Source organism: Centruroides vittatus, unplaced genomic scaffold, assembly GCF_030686945.1.
Source record: "Centruroides vittatus isolate TY-2023 unplaced genomic scaffold, ASM3068694v2 scaffold_386, whole genome shotgun sequence".
Classification (NCBI taxonomy): Eukaryota; Metazoa; Arthropoda; class Arachnida; order Scorpiones; family Buthidae; genus Centruroides; species Centruroides vittatus.
In genome coordinates, this window is record NW_027122706.1 from 8,539,857 (window position 1) to 8,560,845 (window position 20,989).

At 31.2% G+C, this 20,989-nt stretch overlaps 1 protein-coding gene across 6 annotated transcripts in view; it reads left to right on the forward strand.

Annotated features, from left to right (window-relative positions):
• LOC136988851 (intermembrane lipid transfer protein VPS13A-like) overlaps nucleotides 1–20,989 on the forward strand; it is a 368,680-nt gene that overhangs the window by 198,178 nt on the left and 149,513 nt on the right. For all 6 annotated transcript variants that reach the window (XM_067286838.1, XM_067286837.1, XM_067286842.1 and 3 more), the window contains 4 exons: nucleotides 5,401–5,513; nucleotides 12,259–12,587; nucleotides 15,470–15,586; nucleotides 16,832–16,990. In XM_067286838.1, the coding sequence (XP_067142939.1) occupies nucleotides 5,401–5,513; nucleotides 12,259–12,587; nucleotides 15,470–15,586; nucleotides 16,832–16,990 (718 nt within the window). The remainder of the gene's footprint in view (nucleotides 1–5,400; nucleotides 5,514–12,258; nucleotides 12,588–15,469; nucleotides 15,587–16,831; nucleotides 16,991–20,989) is intronic.

The window sequence follows — 20,989 nt, forward strand, 5'->3', positions numbered from 1 at the left end:
CACCAGCTGAGCATTCAGGTTATTATTGACAATTTGGAAGCCTGTCTTTATCGGAAGATTATCCTTGCTCCAGGTATAAATACGCCCCCTGCCTAACAGGGCGACCTTTCCGTCGTGGAGGTAGGGTTCCTGGAAAGCAAGGATGTCAGCCTTCAATTCTACAGATGTCTGGATGGTATTTGACATGGCTGCCTTACACTTCTGTAGGTTTATCTGCAGTATGTTGAGGGTACTCTTTGTAGGATGCATTGAATTGTTTGTCTGTTTGTAGATGTAATTGTTGGCCATGTTGAATGCCTGGGAGAGAGCCATTATTCATAATTTGTTGTCTGAATCTGAGTTGCTTTATACCTTTTAAGGATCGGACATGATTTGTCAAAGGCGTTGTGATCAGTCGAGACCGCTTTATTTGCTGGGACTCTCTTGTTATACTGCCTGCAGTTATAGCATTTAGGGCCACCTTGTAGGTGTGGACAGTCCTTAAATTTGTGGCGCTTTGTACAGTGGGTACAACGCTGTTTCTCAGTGCATCTGTGTGATGTATGCCCAAACCCAGTGCAGTTAAAGCAGCGGGTAATTGCTATATAATCATCCAGAAGAATTGAGGACCAACCTATGTAGACTCTTTGGTTCTGTATGAGCGAGTTTCTTATGCCTGGCTGGACACTTAAGATGACGTGCCTGGTATGGCTGTTTCCTTTGGGACGAAAACTGCGATTAATTTTGGTGCTGTTGATAAACTCTTCTTCGGGTAGAATTTCATGTAGAAAGCTATTTTGTTGATAGATATTCTGAGTTAGGTCGCCTTCTTCTATGTAGTTGGGCACGTTATACAAGATTAGTTTTGGTAATTTCTTGATCCTATCCACAATCCGTATTTTATTTGCTAAGGCCTCGTGATTTTGGACTGCTTTTTTTAAAGTCTGGAGGTCGGTTTCATCATGCAACAATATCTTAATGTCTCCGCTGGGGAGAGGTCTTGCTGACTTAATTTTAACTCCGAGCCTTTTGGGATCGACGTGCATTTGTAGGAGTCCCATTGTCTCTTCGGGGATTGGTGTTGGTTCCTCGGGTTCCCTTATGGCTGAAATTATTAGATCATGATTCTCATTTTTGGGTTATGTACCCCTTCAAGTTTGGCCGATTTGGCTGTTATAAGTTTTGTGGTCTGACTCATCGGCGTAAGATTCTTCTTTACGGCAGCAGAGTATGTGCTTTTGAGTTGATGGGTACCAGTGATTTCGAGCGCCTTAACCCTTTCACGGAGAGCAAGCACGACCCCGAAGATCTGATTGGCGGCGGCATGCATTTTCACCGCAGCCTCCCTTGCCTGAGTACGCTCCTTCGTTTTTACGAAAATGTTGGAGTTGATGGGAATATTAGATAAGATTAACTCAAGATTCTCATTAATTGCAGTGATTAATTCTTCTTCCACAAAGCTGTTATTTAATGTACCATTTTCGTCCTCAGTGACCATTTTGTCCATAAACAAAAGTACTTTACAGGGAAAGAACAGGACTGGAACGTTTGGACGGGGAGCCCAAGCTTATTCAATGGCTTGAGCCGAGTTGGCCACTTCAGAGGGCGAGAAACACGACACGCCGAAACGGCGCGAGACCACCGAATGGCTAGACAGAGAAATACACAAACTGGGTGCGCACGAGCGACGCCCTATAAGCTCGACTGACAACGAAAAGCAATAACGAAAGCGTAACAAAATTGGCCAAAACAGGAGAGGCAACAGCCGAAGACGCCGAACGCCGACCGGCTTATCTACGCCGATTGACTAGCACTACCACGTGGCAGAAGACTTCTTTGTCTAACGGTGAAATTACCCAACGATTTTGCGCTACAGTTACGAAAGATACTAAAATGAAACTTACAGGTTAAGATACTTATCGAACAGGCAAGATAATACTGACAATAATTCCGGCGAATCACAGTAGGGGTCTCCAGCGGGGGCCGAAAATGAGCGAAAGAATCGGACGTTAATTACTCCGAAAGTAGATGTCCAAACTTAAAAAAAAATTTATACACACAGGAAGTAATCGTTGACCTGGGACTAGCGATACCAGATAATCCAAGAACATCAGGCGAAAACCAAAAAAAAACACGAACGAAAACGGAGCACGAAAAACACGACCTCTTACAAAAGATCCCCTAGCGGCCTCCACTCGCTTCTAAATAATGGAGTTAAATTTCTATATAATGAATTTTTTTTTTAATTTTTTTTTTTTTTTTTTTTTTTAATTTGTAAGGACCATCAATCATTAAAAGTTGATTATTCCATCTAGATCAAGTTTGAATTTCAGTTCAATTTCAGGTAAAAATCTGTAAACCCCTTGTAAAACTGCAGCTCAGTTGTCAGAAATACTGGTCGTTACATTTTAAAATTCATTATGTAATCTACCTCCCCTATGTTGCTGCCAGTTGTAAAGAAGGGGGAGAGAGATTAGGTTCAACTGCTATTGTTGACAGATAAATAATTTACAATTAAAAAATGTCAAAAATGGTAGAAAGGTGATAATTTTGACAACTACTAGACTAACTTTTGAGGTTAGTGAGATTTTATTTTATTTAATAAGTTGTCCAGTTGGAATTTTGAAGAACTGTTAAGATTAATAAATTTGAAGACAAAATCTGTTCAGAAAAGGAATCATCTTTTATTCACTTTGTGTTCCAGAATACAAAAACTTTTGACAACTAACCTTTCTTTGTAGGCTACTTGGTTGTCAAAATTAAAACGTCCTTTAAAAAACAGAAAAATATCCAATTAAAAATACAAATTTTAAAATTGGAACTGGTGGTATTACAGACATCTTTTCTTCCATCCTTACCTCTTTCTTTCTTTCTTTCTTTCTTTCTTTTCTTTCTTTCGTTTCCGGGTTTATATGGAGGTTATGGCCATTGTCGGCTTTTCCTCCGATGAGCGCCGCCTGGTGTGTAGGCGAGACGTCTGGTGTTAGGTTAATGAAAAACAGGTTCCCAGCCTCAACTCGTGCTGGCAGGGAAGAGATAAAATGGGAAACGCTTGCTGGCGTTTCCTGGTTCCACTAATACCAAAACTCAAAGCAAACTCCAACTCTTACTCTACCGTACGACTCGTACCGGTAACAGGTCATGACCCCAAGCCCTTCCGACAACTGCCTTCTATCATCAGAACTGTCAACGATTTTTTGGACGTAAGTCCCTCTCGGACCTAGTTGCGGTTGTCCACAATCACGCCCTTCGTAACCTTTGTTGCAAACGTCTTTTTCCCCAGGTTCTGCAAGTTCCATATCAATTCTCTTTATAACTCTTTCTTAACACTCTGATTGGTTTCACGTAAGATGTTACTCCAAATCACAAAATCTGTGGCTGTCCATCTCTCTTCCTGCAGCTCGGATAAAGATTTCCTGTAAGCTTCTGCCCCAAGCTTCAGATCAAACACCTTCGGCCACGACTCCTGTCCCGATTTCCTCCATTTCTTCCTCATCAGCAGGCACTTTAAACTGCCCTCTGGTTTTGTCTGCTCTTGTCTTGTCATTGGCACTACTCTCGTGTCCTGCCTTTGCTTCTCTCCCTTCCTGTTCCTCACTTTCAGAACTTTCCCAAGCTTTTTTTTTTCTTTCTATCCTCCTCAGACTCCTGCCCATCTCCAATACTGCTTCCACTGAGGTCGGAAGCACTGATATGTTCCTTCCGGTTACTCTGTACTCTCCCTCCACTCACTGTTATGGGAGCAGTCTCGGTAATGACGCTGTCGGTTTCCATCGCATTCTGCCTGCTATCCCCTGGTTCTGTTTCCGCATGTTTCTCTCGTATTCTACGTCCTTCTGCTGTCTCCTTATCACAATCTCTACGTTGATGTCTGACTTCTCCACACGAGAAACATTTGATACTTGGGCACTCTTTCAATTTGGGCCCTCTGCCCAGGCAATTGCCACATAACCAACGTACTCCTTTGTAGTCTACTCTGATTCTGCACCCTCTAATATCTATGAAATTAGAAACCTCGTATCGCATGAGCAATGTCTTGACTCTGGTACCATTCAGTATTTTTAGATTCGGCATATAAAGCTCTGTGTCTACTTTCTTAACTTGTCCGTACTTGGTAAGTGTCTGCTTGATCTCTTGTGACGTGATTTCATACAGCACTCTGCAGAGATAGATCCATTTCACATTCCTGGTGACATAACTTATGTCCAAGGGTTCTTCACCAAACCGACACTCAGAGTCGAAAATCTCCCACTGAGCGTTCGCATTTGCAAACGACGTGAGACATTCTCTTGCCGATATCTCTTCCACTTGAGTAATTGCCCCGTCATTGGACAAGTGCCGCAACAGTGACTCGACAACTGCTGTCCATACCACCACCGTCTTTGCCTTAAAACGTAAAGATAATGCACCAATTTCTCTCTCTCCCATCTTATAACCGACTAGTCTCGCCAAGTATCACCAACACAATTCGTTTCACCTTCCACTTTCCCAAAAACTCTCCATCCTTACCTCTTGGGGATGTTGAAACTTTATATCTACTGGAAAATAGGTGCTGGTAAATGTAGATTTTTAGCTGCCTGCTGGTGATAAATCTTTGTAAAAAATTTTCAATTGTAGATTTTTGTCAAATGGCAATTATATTAAATTTGAAGACAAAGTCTGTCAGAAAAGGAACCACCATTTATTCATTTAGAAAAACTACAATAGAACTGTTAATATATTGTTTAAGCATTGTTAAAAAAATTAATGTGTTATGTGAAGTTGATAATTGCTCAGAAAACAAAGACATTTCAGCAAAGTTTGGAATTCCTGTAATTAGTTTAAGAACCATAATAATAACAAATTGAGAATCAATTTTTAAATTAGCCAATGATGTGAGACCTACAGGAAAACATGCAAGAACCTGTGTTTACGTCGATGTAGATGAAGCAGTTTTAATGATCGTAATAAGTTACAAAGAGAGACATTTTTAATTGTTCTGTGAAGCAAAAAATTCCACTTTTTTACAAAAATGTAGTTAAACTAAGATGTAAGTATTTTAACATATAAATGTAAACTTACTTAAAATTAAAACTATGTTTATATTACATTTATATTAATATAAATTACATAAAATAACAAAAAAATTACATTAAAATAATACTTTATTTACCAAAATGTATAATTTCTGTATAACAAACTTTTCCTACAGTAAATTTTTTTCAGGATTTTGCAACTCTGTTATATAGAAGTTTGACTGTATTTATTAAATACATTTTTTTTTATATGTTTCACATTTTTTAAAGTTAAATTACAAATTTATTTTATTATAATTTGATTTGAAATGTTTTTATTATGCAATATTTCTATACTAAATAATAATCATAAAATTTTTTAAGTTTAAGCTTGCATTATATTATGAAAAATGTTATAAATTTGTAGGATATTCCAGTCCTATAGTGGAGATTCACAAAGTGGAGTGGCAGGAATTAGCATCAGTATGCCTCCAATGATTGACCTGACATACCGTCATACAGGAAATGGTGATGCTGCAGGTATTCATGATGATAAACATTTAACTAGATTTTTAACATGAATTTACTTTGGAATTAGAGTATTAATTAAAAATAATAATATGGTCAACTTTCAAACTTTGTTAAATCTAATCTCACTATGTCAAATTTTATTTTTACCCTAATTTAACTTTCATACATTCAATGCATTTTGTGTGTCTGTAAGTCTAAATACTTTAGTTTTGAAATCATATTTTAATAACTGAAAATCTAACATTCTGGTGAAGTTATTTCATGTTTGATATTTTACACATTTTCTGTTGCATTTTTAAGGAATTACATCAGTACAAACTTGAAATAAAATCAAACATCTAATTATGTACATTGGAAAAATAAAGTTACCTGGCAAATTATTGCCTCTGAGACTATGATTAAAAAAATATAAAAATTTAAAGAGCATTTTACATCTAGAATAACGTCATCTTAAATATAAATTAGCCAATCAAATTTTATAGTTGATATTTTCTTTATAAATTTTTTTAAAAGACTTTCTAGAAGCTACATCATATATGAAACAAAGTTTTTCAAGATAATTGAAAACATTTAAGACATTGTTTAGCATAAAGCAATGAATTATCAACATCAAACTCACATAACACATACTTTCACTATTAGTATAAATATTTTGTTATTTTATATATGTACAAATTTAAAAAATAAAAATATACCATATTTAAATATAACTGTACTGTTTGTGTCCTAATACTTCACAATCTCATTACAGTAATGCTAATTTCTGTAATTTGAAAGTTTCATTACCTTGAAAATTTTTCTCTATCTCTTCCACTTTGAGTTATCAAAAGTCAACTGTAATAAATTAAAATAAAAATGCATTTTTCAGTAATTTTTAAATAATTATTTTATAAAAATTTACTTGATTATTTTGATGTATGTATACATATTTAATATTTTAATTTTGTGTGTACTGTCCTTGTAATCCAAATAATGATACTGATAGACGATCATACAGCAATGGTTAGGGAAAAATTTTCGTTTATTTTAAAATGAAAATTTTTCCCTAACCATTGCTGTATGATCGTCTATCAGTATCATTATTTGGATTACAAGGACGGTACACACAAAATTAGTATACACAGCAACCATACTTACTACGTTAATATTTTAAAGTTTTTATAATTGCAAAAAAATAAATGTTTTAATTTAATATTGAAATTCAATTTTCAAATTAAAAAATCTTAATATGTATGTTTGTGTGTTTATAGTATATATTGTATATATGTTACTGTGAAAGACCGAAATTAGAGAATGTCGATATTCTCCAGTGAATGTCAACACATACAAAATACGTTGGTGAAAGACTGAATATTTGGTTATATTATTATACATTCGAACAATTGCTGGTGTATGTCGACAAGCACAGATAAGCTTCAGTGGAGGTCGAAACGACACCCGAGAAGCCGATGTCGACAGAGAGGTGGCAGTCTGTCACCAAATCCTTTGTGGATAGCCAGAGGTAGGACAAGGTTGTACCTCTTTTCCCGGCAACAGTTTGGTGGAAATCACCCGCTTTGTCATTGGATAGCGTTTTTGTTTATTTTGATCCCGTGAGGTGGGGATCAGTTTGTCAGCTTTATACCCATAATCAGTTTGTAATTTGTAAGAAAAGTTACTTTCCATAGATGAAATTTCGGATTTCTTCTCAAGAAATATCACTGAGAGAAGCAGCTGCAGCTAATTCAAAAAGTGGAGGGCAAGGCTATACATGCTGTCATTGCAAAAAGAAGTGTTCCATGAATAAATGCAGTTGTAAAAGCAAGAGACTCTTGTGCAATTCAAAGTGCCATAACAGTTTAAGTTGTTGCAATAAATAAGATTGTATAATGTTAATCACATAACTTATGTGTAAGTTTATTATTATATTATTTTCTGTAATGATTTAGAATGTACTATTCGTTTTAGGTTCAACAGTTTATTTACTTGTGCTGTTACTTAAGCCTTCTCCTATTTTGACATATTAAAAAGTTGCATTTTTGTCTTAATGTAATAAAAATATTTTTATTCAACATTCACCATCAGTGCATGCTGAATGTCGACATTTGCCAGTGTAAGTGAGAAATAATGATATTTAGCAAATATTTCATACATACATGAAATGACTGTGTGAATGCTGACATTCACCAGAGAATGTCAACATTCTCCAGATATTGGTCATTCACAGTAACATGTATATGTATACAGCAGAACTCCAATTATCCAAGATAATGTGGACAGGTGCTACTTTGGATAACCAAAATTTTGGATAAAATGGATGGCTACAGCTATTTTTGATAAAAAAATTATGACTAAAAGATTTACATCAGGTATCCCTTTACAACACTTTACTTCTAAAACACAGTTTTGCTCTAACATGGTTCAAAAATTGGGAAATCTTTTGTACAACATGGTGTCTGGTTTCTCTCTAACACAGTTTGAGAAATTAGGAAATTCTTCATACAAAATTTCACAACTTTTAAGTGCAAACTCCATTATTTGAAATTTTTTTTTATTTACGTAAGCATGCATGTTGTCTCAAATTTGCCCATGGATTTTAGAATATTGAAATTTTCAATTCATTTTGTGCCTTTTGTCAGGTTTTTTTTCTACCTTTCCTAGCTTTTCTATTAACCAGGTGTCATTGTCATTGCTTTCAAACCCTAGCCTTTAAGACTGTCACTGTGTTTTTAATACATTAATCTTTGTATTTAGTAAAGTTTATTTAAACATTTTTAGACAAGTATTATTAACCTTGTTTTAATTGTAGGTAAATAATCATTTGTAAAAATGACAAATGAAATATTTTGGTATCTCGAAACTTGAACTGTTCTTAACTCTAGCAATTTGGTATTCAAACACATATTCTGAAAAAAAATCGTCCAGACTTCAACTGAACAAATACAGCCCACTATAACATATTTTTGATTAATAACATATTTTTATTTTGTCATACATAAAAAATTTTTAATGGTAAAAATTAAAAAAATAAAGATGTTGCTGATATTTCTGATCAAGATCAACAAAAATGCTCAGAAGATGATGATACTTTGTGAAAAGAAAATGCCCCTGTTTGACTAAAATTAATATAAATGTGTAATACAGTACTTTTAATTGTGATTGTTAGTTAATTATTGATTGTTTTAATAAACATATTTCTCTTAGTAATGAAAGCAAATAGTATACTTTTTTTTAACTTTTGGAACCTAACCCTATGTTTTGCACTAGTTCTTTGTTTCATATAGCATGGATTAGCATAACACGGCACTTTTTTGGAACATAACTGCCGTGTTATATGATGGATACCTGTACATTTATATAATTTATAATATCATTCATTTTTATTTTCAAGCTCATTCAGATTTTATAAATCAATAACAGTGTTTTAAATGTTCTATTCTTTTTCATTAAAAATATTATAAACATCAATTAAAACAGACTGATGAGGGGCACAGCTCAAAAAATCATTTCTGTTGAAAACAATAAAAATGCCTTTTTTTTAAAAAAGTATTCTTTTTATGATAGAAGCACGAAGAAGGTAATATCTAATTATCACAGAATTACAGAAACTCTGGATCAATAGCTAATACTGTGGAGAAGTTCTCGATATGTTAGAGGGTTTCCCCATGCAGGTACGAAGGAAAACATATCTAATAAAATAAACATGCTCTATGACTCAAAATAACCAAAAGTTTATTTCACAGTTCTTAAGTTCACTTCAAGATACACTACTATCACAGTACCTTAATTCTCTGCAGTCTTTCCTGTGCCCATTCCTTGTGATACACACAACCTGAGAACAAAGAAGGGGAAATTCACACTTTAGTACATTTTGGGACCCACTTTCAACATGTTTTTTCTCTCACTCACCAAACCAAAAAGTACTGTTTCTGTCCTATAGACCTGCACAAGGATTCTTATAGATCTGGATTCCTCTGACGTCATGAAGCCCTTGGGGCTTGGATTCTATCACTCGACCATCCCAACTGCAACAAACATGTTTAGATAGACAAAAGGTCGACAATGAACCAAACCACTTGGTCTTAAGACTACAATACAAAGTTTCTCTTAGCAAAGGCTGTTGTTTGATAAGCAAAATAAAACCATATTTTAAAATTTTTTAATGTATGTCATTGTATTCTTATCCTTGGAGATGATAATTTGAACTTATTAAAAATGCTTGAAACTAAACTTTTTAGTTTAAATTTCTTAATATGTTATATTGTTTTAATACTTCAAAACAGATATGGATGAATAGATGGAGTAAAATATGGTTGTTCAGTCATATTTTTTGCTATAATCTGATTAATATTAATCAATTTCAGTCATCATAACATAAAAATTACATAAGAAATAGCAAAAAATTATTAAAAAGAATAATTTATTACCATAAATCCTCCAATAAACACTGGATCTCCTATATATGTCAGGTATCTTTAAATTCCTACATGCAGCTTGCAAGGCTTTAGAGTGTTCTGTAAGTGCTATGGTAATTTTCCTGTGAGAATCCTTGATAAAAATGTTTTTGTCATGACATGGGATACAGCTGAGGAATACAGTAAATAAAATGTAAATAATCTTCCTATACTTTCTGTTTCAAACTCTTCATTTTACATAGATTAATGAACTAGATGTCAATCAGAATGGCAGCCAAGAGATCTTACAGCTTTGTCTTCAAACTGAATGGAATTGCATACACAAAAGAACACTCCAGAGAAACAGCAGCATGGAAATTCAAAGTGTATCCAAAATGAATTTGTGAGTTGAGAAGCAAGCATGATGCTCATAAGGCTATCAAGAATAAGACTGAAGCAAAGAGGCTGGCAGAAGGAAGTGCAAGATTAGCAAAAAAATAGAAGAAAAGGTTCTGCAATGGATCTGTGAACAGTGAGAGGAAAATAATTATGTCTCCAGACAGATTGTGATGAGCAAGGCAAGAGAAATCTTCATCTAGTTAAATGAAAGTGATAAACAAAATATGATGTTCACAACTAGAAAAAGATGTCTAGAAACTTCATGAAACATAGATATGGTAATATCATAACAACTTTATCCTTATGGTACTGATGTTGTTGTGCAGTAGTATACTTTTCTACTAAATAAATAGGAAAAACTTTTGAGAATTACCTGCAATTTTTAATATTTGTGAGAAAGAATGGGTGGGGAAAATCATGGAAGTGGTAGTGTAAAGAAGATTGAAAATCGGGAATTTTCCTTTTTCATTCCACTAGTTTGGATGCAAAATTTTGTGAGAATAAAATGGATGCTGGATCTCCTATATACACCAGGGGCTAAGTATATTTTGTCCAGTAGACATCTAGACATTTATTAGAGAATTTATAATATATCAGATAATGATATAATGCTCATATTTTAATTTATAAAGCAAAAGGACATTTGTACATCTGTGTATTGTTTGTTGATATTTCTGGAAGAACTGAATTCCTGAAAAGCAGTGTGATAATTCAATGAATAAATTTATTTTATCTCTTTTTTTCATATACAAAATGTCAAAAATTATTATATTAATAATTTTTACATATAATGGAATGATAATTATTAAATCAACTAATAAAATTATCTGTTTGAAATAGATGTAAAACTATGTAATACATAATTATGATGTAACAACAAAAATTAAAATAGAAGTGTTTAGTATATATTTTGTTTGGTTAATATAGATATTTCAAGTATAATTTTAAATTAGTATAATTTAAATTAAATATTATTCTTTCATGATGCTTATCATTGTTAAGTTTGTTTTATAAAATATGAATATAAAAAATAAATGCAAGTGTTTATTTCTTTAAGATTATATTTAATAAAATAAAAACACATATAAAAATAAGTATAAAACTTCATCTACTTTGCTGCTGAAAAAGTACATAGGTTGACTTGGTTGAACATAAATATAAAATACTATATTTGTTTAAAAAGAAACATAAATGTTTTATATTTCTTAATATATTTAATTATTAAACAAGGTAAACTACACCAGTTTCCAGCACAAAAAATATGAGAAAGTGAATACATTCAACTGTGTTAAATGGGCATCTTCAGGCTAACTGATTTTTGCAACTGTTAAAACAAGTGGTTTTATCAGTTGCAACTTAATTCATGTATTAAGAAGGGTGATGTAAGAGAGAGGAGGAGAGGGTTGTAAGACTACAGATCATAGATCTACTTCCACACAGGCAAAGGAATCTACATCTCTAAACTTTATAGTGGCGTTTTTACTCATGGATTTATAAATCTCTAAATGTTCTAAATATCTAAGTTGTTCTTTGTGGGTGGTGCTATGTAGGAGGCATGCACAATTGAAATGTGCATCTATGTCAAGATTGGAGGTGAAGATTGCTAACACAGTATTGGCCAGCCCTTTCAAGAGGGAAGTTTGTTGTTCTTTCAGGCGGGTATTTTTAGGTTGCTCTGTAATGCCCACATATTCTATTATAAGTTACAGTTGGTTCTGTTTAATTCACCTTGTTTATTAAGTATACCCAGTTTTGTGTTGTTGATTATATATTTTGTTATTTTATTTTTAAGTAACAGATAGTAAATTAAAAATATGAACATAAACATGTAACTATTTAGATGATCAACTTGAGAATAAAATAATTATCTGTATTAGTGAATATGAAATAAAAGTTTAAAATATAAGTTAAAAATTACAGTGTAATTTTATTAAAACAAAACGAATAGTATGTTAATATTTAAATATTTTAATTTTTTTCAGTGGATGTTCATGTTGAAAAGACACGTTTAAATGTGTCTGTTCCATATATCCTTGCAATATTTAAATACATTTATGATGCATTACCTGATCAATATGGAAAAGAAATTAAGAGTGATGAGTTAGACCCTCCTAATATTGCAGTACATCAAGGAAAAGTATTAGCTATTGGACATAGGAGATTACCATCAGATAGCACAAGTGGATATCATTCTACAGCCAGTTCCCAAGAAGATACAAGGAGTCTTTCTGTATCAATTATTCTTAGAAAACCAGAAATTGTTTTATTTGCCAATCCATTGGATATTAATAGCCAAGTTTTAGTGCTTAAGGTAATTCAAAATATTTAAAAAGCCGTTTAATATTACATCTTTATTAAAATTAATTTCCAATATTATTAAACTATATTCTATATGCTGACATATAAGTTAATCTCAAGATTTTCAACTTAAAACTCTGGATTAAATCTACTCTTGCTGTATAAATTGACCTCCAAACTTTAGTAGCTACTGATAGACTAGAACTGAAATGCTGCTGTGACAAAAGCATGTAAGGCCATATCACCTTCACTGATATGTTAATTTTAATATCTTTTAATATCATATATACAGGATGTTTCACATAAAGTGCTACAAGCTAATTGAGTTATTAGCTTGTAGAACTTTATGTGGAAGCTTGAGAACAACTTTTGAACTGTCAATAAACTGTCAATAAAATTAACAGACAAATAGTGCAATTATTACATTCTCATCAGTTTCCTCTGGTCAATAGTTTCCATCAACTCAAAGCTTCCAACTGTTTATAACTTTTAATAGATGCAGGGCCAGCCTTAGGAGGGGTGTGCCCCAATTGGAAATAATTTTTGTGGGCTCCAAGTATGGAAAGCAATCAAAATGTGCACTTAAAAAATTCATGTGAGTTAATAGACCAAATAGACATAAACTACATTTTAGTATAAGATTGCATACATGTAAGCCTACAAGTAACAATCAAAATCCGTATATCATCTCTGAAAAGTATATAATCACAATACCATTTGCTTTAGTGACTGTGAAATGATTTATTAAAAATATTAATTCATTTTTTTTGTACTGCGCTTTACAGTAATCTTCCAAAAATCAGTGACTTCATATTTCAGATATATGGTTTATATCTTGGTCACTAAAACTTTCTTCATTTATTGGTGCATGACACAAAATTAATCAGCTTGTAGTAAGATCACCACGCTCTATAAGATTCAATCAATTGTGTTTACACTTGATGGAAGGGAAACTTGGACCATGCAATGGAAACAAACATATATCTGATGACCTCTAGAAAATTTGGTCAGTTACCATGTCAAATAAAACGTTTTTAACAATGTGAAGTAAACTTTAGGAAACTTAGGCTCTATCCCCAACCCATTTTGTAAAATTTAAATACTCAATTCTGAATATAGGTCTATTGAATAGAGTCAAGGAATTTCACCAAATCGAAGCCATCGCAATGTTAGCAAGTTTTCCTTTACATTATTGCAGCCCATGGTCTTTGTGATAGAAGGCCACATGCAGCCAATCCATTAAAGTCAGGCTTAAGTAGGTCAAAAAATCTATAAATAGCCAAAAAAAAAAAACAGATGATTGGGTAGTTTTATTTTCTGTCATTTATGTTTTAATCCCTCTTTTTCTTATAATCAAATGTCACATACAGTCACCACTCCATTGGGTAGCTTCATCAATGCTTTCAGGGAAATTTGTCAACATATATCCAAAGCTTCCTTTTTTGCTTTGTGTTGTTGTGTGTACTTGACAAGCTGAGAGTAGATTGCACTCTAGTGTGAGGCTCATTTGGGAGAAATCAGTCCAATTGGCTTAAGGCTGCCTTGAATAGATGCATGTTATAAAAGTGCTTTAGATGAAAGTTTTTTGTCTTTTTCCATAGAATCCAAAAATTTAGACTTTTCTGTAGGATTTCATTCAAATTTTGAATGAAAAGTCTAAATCCTAACAATATAATTTTATTATTGTTATGAAGCTCCTTTGAAACCATAACAAATGAAAAAGATGATTTACATTTGGTCAGGTTTTTTCATATCTGATACCAAATTTTGAAACAGAGCATGTATCCATTAACCACACTTTAGATTGAATCTTTTTCACCCCTTTTTCTTATGTAGGATTGCTGCTTCTGTCTATGCTATTGAAGATAAACTTATTTATATCTAAATGTAGGTAATTTTTTAATGCTTTTATTGTATTATTTTTTTACATATCTATACTGGATTCTAATACTGTATTTTTTACTTATTTTTTTAATTTTATGTTATGTTTGTATTTTATACTTTATTCTTGTTTGTTTTACTTGGATTGTTAGTCATTTCTGAATCAAGGAAGCTATAATTGCTGTATGGCATTACCAAATATGTAATAAGGAATAATAATAAGGAATAATATAGGAATAATAAGTTAATAAGGAATAAGCAATAATTATAATAAGAAATAATAAAGAATAATAATAATTTTAACAAACACAAATTTTAGTTAGAAATATTTATTGTGTCTTGCTAGAGTTTATGTGGTATATTATTATTATTAAGTGTTTCACTTTTAAATGCAGCAACTGTTAAGTGTTAGTAAAAGTTTCCTTTTTATATTTACCATATAGTTTTGGGGAGATTTTTTTCTCATTTAAAAAGCCAAAATTTCTTGAGAAATTAGATCACAGAATAATTTAGTTACTGTATTATTATAATGTGATTAGAATTTTGGATGTCAGAGACAAACACTATTTCTTTGTACTTGAATTGACTTGTTTGTTGTATTAGCTTATGAGGATCACATCCAAGAATGTTCAGTATTTGATACCTAGTACAGTTCTCAGATATAAAGAGAACCTTTTAAAATCCAATAATTCTTAATTTTTACATTCAAATATGTCCGTCTTTAGTTGGAATCACTTTGGATTAATTTGGGTTAAACTTAATAATAAAATTTTTCTTATATATGTAATAAAGGTGATTTTACTATAAAAATGAATGTAAATGTGTGACATTTATCTAGTATAGTTCAAGGATAAAAAAAATACTTAAATCTGTTCAAAATGGAAACCTGCCAAAACAGGAAAAAAATTGGTATGGTGTACTTCTGGTTTACACAAGTTTTACTGTATTTTCATTTTATATAATTTTTAAATGCATAATAGTTTATAATCATTAACTTAAATTTCATTATTTTAGACAGATATTATGGTGGACTATAGCAAGAATATGGGACAAGATAATATAATGGCAACTGTTGCAGGACTTCACATTCTATCTTGTACTTACAGTAAGAGAAAACAAACTTTATGTACAGTAAGTTTAGTATGAATATTATTATGGTCAGATTTTTATTTCATATAAATAAATTTATTTTTATTTATTTATTTATTACAAATTAAAAAATTTTAAAAGATCATAATCATTTAATAATGAGCTACTCACATAAAATGTGTGACTCACATCAACTAATTAACTGGCGTGAATATGAATAATATTTAAGTAACGAACATTTTCATAACTTCTTCTGGGCTCTTCTTCAGGCTTCTAAATTCAAAACAGGCTGGCAGTTAACATTCAAATATAAATCGAATGGTAAGGAATTTCGAATACTGTATGCTCATGCATTCTCTGTAAGATGTTTAAATAAGATCAGACATTAGGGTCAGTTTGAATGCAGTGAACTTCTGCACATGCATTTCCCTCTAAACATGATTGAAAATTAAACATTGTTGTCTAGTATAGCCTGCCATATCATGGACAGGCACATCTCCTTCCTAAAATTAATGCAGGTGGTTCTGCAGAAAGCCTTAAAAATTTTGATGGCCTCCAACAATTTCACACTGGATAAATTCACATAAGAGTATGCAGTTTTGCAATTTTGCCTTATTAATACTTTACTGTGAGGAGAAATTTGGATTTTATACTACCAATTAATTCTTTGGAATGCTTGTAATGAAATAATGTACAATACAAATATGGTAGCATCAGAAAGAAATGTTTTAAAAAGACCAGAAAGTAAAAACGAAAGAAGTATGCATTATCAGGACCTCTAGGAATATGTGTGTACTCTTGAAAACCCAATTTGTGCATGCTATTGAATGCATCTGTCTTAATTCAGAAAAAATTCATAGTACATTCCATGCATATTTCAGCATATCCTGCCAAAACCTGACAAGGCTGAATAATTTTCTATCAACAAACAAAAATTATTACTTTCACCCTAAAGATCTCAGAACTCATTATTATTTCAAATTGTAAAATATTTCAGAAGTAGGTTGAAAATTTCACTTAGCTGTTAAAAATACAGGGTTTAATTTTAAAGATTCATAATTTACTGAAACTCCTTCACAAGCTTTGTATAGCATCAATCAAAAATTTAATCAGTATTGCCAATATTAAAAAAATTAAAATTTGTATCATTAGATGTTATATACTCTTATGTGACTTTACCCTAATCAAAATAAAAAAGTAATAAATTATTTTTGGTTTGTTTATATTTAATATAAATTTTATATAAAATTTATATAAATATTTTCAAAATTTTATTTTCATTTTAAGGTTCTTTATCCATGTGAAGTAGAATTCTCAAGAAGCCAAAGACTTTCAGAAGATGAAATCAAAATGACAGCAAGTCTTAGTTGTGTTGATTTACATTTATCAACTCATATCATTTATACTATTCGAAATGTGGTGGAAGAATTGCTCTCTAATATTCAGGTATTTAAAAATAACATTCATTTAAACAGGAATATGTACTGTAATTTTAACAATAATAAGATAAGATACAACTAAAATAAAATATAACAATTACAGTAGTACTACTCTCAAATCTATTAATATTTTTTAATATTTTGCAATGTATTAATGAATTAGGTTGGCTGTTAAATTGTAAAAAGTTTCTAATCTTATTATGAGAGTTGTGTCTAATGATTTCAGTAAGATTTTACACATGTATGTGAATACATTTTTTAAACATACCTACCATAGATGAGTGAAAATATTTTTTAAAAATATTTTGCATAAATATGTTGAAATAATTTTTAAAAATATTTATGTTAGATATGTTAAAATAATTTTTTATATATTCACATAGAGACGTTAAAAATTTGAAAGGAAGCTTATACTTTCACCTTTTGGAGATTTTCAATTATTTCAACTTTGAATAAAGAAAAATTTATTAAGATATTATCATAATGGGATTCTTTTATATTCATTAATCCTGAATAACTGTATAGTTCTTCACAATAACTGTATCTAATCTCCTCTTCTACTGGATAGACAGTAGATAGTAATATTGAAACGTATATGGTTAAATTTTGACTTGCACAAAAAGTTTTCTAATAATGAAACACTGATAACAATTAAAACTGTTATTCAACAGTTTATCACTTCTCCAATGTTTTTCTAACCATGAACTGAATGAACTATTTAACCTATTTATAATAGTTACTGCTTGAACTGTAATCTTTAGGTTGGATGAAATGGTCCAATGATATCAATGGAAAATTATCCAATCTAAAGAAGAGCTCTTTAGCTCTTCAACCCTTCAGGAGGTCCATGAAGTCAATTGAATTAGTCTCTTAGTTTCCATTGTTTATTCTGAAATTGTGAATTTATGGACATTGCATCAGAAACTATGATCAGCTGTTTTATTTCTATAATTTGTCTTCTTTCTAGTGGTGATTTTGTCGATCTTGTGGATCTTGTTAATATTGTTCCTAAACTGAAATAAATTGGAACAATAGAAAATGACAACACTTAAAGGTACTATTGGATGTGTATTTTAATATTGCCTTTTGGTGCTAATAGCTTTTACACTAAGAAAAATATTACAAACATGTTAAAAACAAATTATATACTATATATACTTAGGTACTTTTGATAACATTATAATTATCATCTTTAGGTATGTATATATTGAAATAAATATTTAAAAAATAATAATCATAAATCATATACTTAACCTTTGCTTTATTCCAGTAATAGATTACAAATGACAAATGTTTTCGAACAACTTGACTACCCTGCTTTAGGTCAGTTATATGTGTGTTCCATTTAGAATGCTCATTTTATAGCTTTCTACATTCAAACCCAATTCAAAATTTAAATTATTTTTTGAAATTTACACAATTTAAATACTAAACTAAACATTACAATATATACTATATAATTTTATATTAATACCCCATTGTTCAATAAAGTTATTATAATAAACTTTTTTCTTTAAATTATCATAAAAAGCTTTCCAAGAACTTGATAACGAATCTGCATTCCCTACATTAATGCATTCTTTTCTGAAGGCTGTTTTAAATGTCTGTAATATTGTGGTGTGACGGGTTAAAGAAAATTACGTTATATGAATAATATTACGGATACACACGTATTACAAATAAGCGATAGTAATAACAATTTTATTCGTTTGTCGACGTAAATTACAAAGGCTAAGCCGATTATTTTTTTCTTTTGTCCACAATGCGTGTAGTGCGGATTGAACATTCAAACCCCGAAAGCGGTTGGTTCACAATTGGTTTTAATTGCGTTACAGTACTAATTAAACTTACTTAAATTAGACTATGACTAATGTTAGTTAGATTAAAAAAAAAAGGAAGTATAGGATAGTTGTGCTATAAGAAAACCCCTCTTCTTTGTTTGGCGAGTTAGGAAGTCTATTACAATTAACAAAGGACATAAACTGACCACGTGGAACTCCTTCAGTGGGACGAAACATCCAAATAAAAAAAAAAAACTACTTTATCTCTTGATTACTCCAGTCCTCGAACACAACTCTGGATCTCCCTCTCTTGTTCTTTTCTTTTTCGGTGACTTTCTCCCTCTCTGCACATGTTCCTCTTCTCGTAGTCCTCCCTCGAATGCCGAAAATCCACTTTCTCACCTTTGACACAAGGTGGGTGACCTCGCACTCGCCCAAAACTCGCCACGAGAAAAATATTTTAGAAAATGAGTAAAAAATTATAAACAATAGGGTTAGTGGAAACAATGCTAACCGTTAACTTATAAAATATGATAATATATACATAATTACATGGGGGGGCTTTACCCACCACAATATATCCAGCCATTTAGTTTCTTCTTTATTAAAACACTTTTTAATTAATGCTGTTTGTTTTATTTTAGCTTTAATTACTGGTTTACATAATAGACACATAGAAGATATTATCACTATTTGATGAAATAAACCAGATATAAACCTTTTTTTAAACAGAACTAATATGAATCCATATGGTCTTACCCTAAAAGTTGAACAACATAGCAGTTCATATTTTAAATATTAAAATTGAATTTAGAGAAGGGGACATACATACCAACTTATATTATAAACTAGATTACATTCTTTTTTCATTCTAGCACACTCAAATGATTTGTTTAGATATAAATTAGCTGCTTTTAGATCATTAGTTAGGAGGGCCTTTACCCATTCACCAATATTGAGGATATGATCATAGAGCTTAAGCTCATAAAAAGAATAGCGAAAATACATGGGTACTCAATAAAACTTGTAGAATGTTTAACAAAAACATATATGCATATATGACATGATACCACTGCATGGCAAAAAAGATATTCCAGCTGAGTCTAAAAACATAGTTGTGGAATATGACAAGATATTGGAACCTATATATAAAGAAATTATGCATATATGAAGGAAAAGATCTTGCATATAAAAGAGGTAGCACAGTATACCAAATGTGAAATGATAAACAAACTGTAAATTGGAACAGGGTGCTGGGAATTTATGGCATACCATTAACAGATGATAGATTTAGAAAGAATTTAATATAAATAGGAGCCACAAACATCTCTTAATAGCAGGATTAAAGAACACAGATATGATATTGAGAAAGGGAAACAAACAACAATGCTTTCCATATGTGCTTCCAAAACAAGTATTAAAGCTAAAATAGAACAAGCAGCATTAATTAAAAAGAGTTTTAATAAAGAAGAAACTAAATGGCTGAGTATATTACAGACATTTAAAACAGCCTTCAGAAAAGAATGCATTAATATAAGGAGTGCAGATTCGTTATCAACTTCTTGGAAAGCTTTTTATGATAATTTAAAGAAAAAAGTTTATTATCATAACTCAATTGAACGATGGGATATTAATATAAAATTATATAGTATATATTGTAATGTTTAGTTTAGTATTTAAATTGTGTAAATTTCAAAAAATAATTTAAATTTTGAATTGGGTTTGAATGTAGAAAGCTATAAAATGAGCATTCTAAATGGAACACACATATAACTGACATAAAGCAGGGCAGTCAAGTTGTTTGAAAACATTTATCATTTGTAATCCACTACTGGAATAAAGCGAAGGTTATGTATATGATTATTATTTTTTAATATTTATTCCAATATATGGGTACCTAAAGATGATAATTATAATGTTATCAAAAGTACTTAAGTATATATATAATTTGTTTTTAACATGTTTGTATTATTTTTCTTAGTGTAAAAGCTATTAGCACCAAAAGGCAAAATACACTGTAATCTACTACTGGAATAAAGCAAAAGTTATGTATGTGATTATTATTTGTATATTTTTCCAGTTTGAATTTTCTTTCCTTTTTTAACATTGAAAAATGTCACATATAGTCAATCAGAATTAGAGTTTAATCTATGACACCTGACCTGTATTCTGCCAATAATACAAATCTAACTTGCACTCCAGCAACTGAAAGTTCCACCATTATT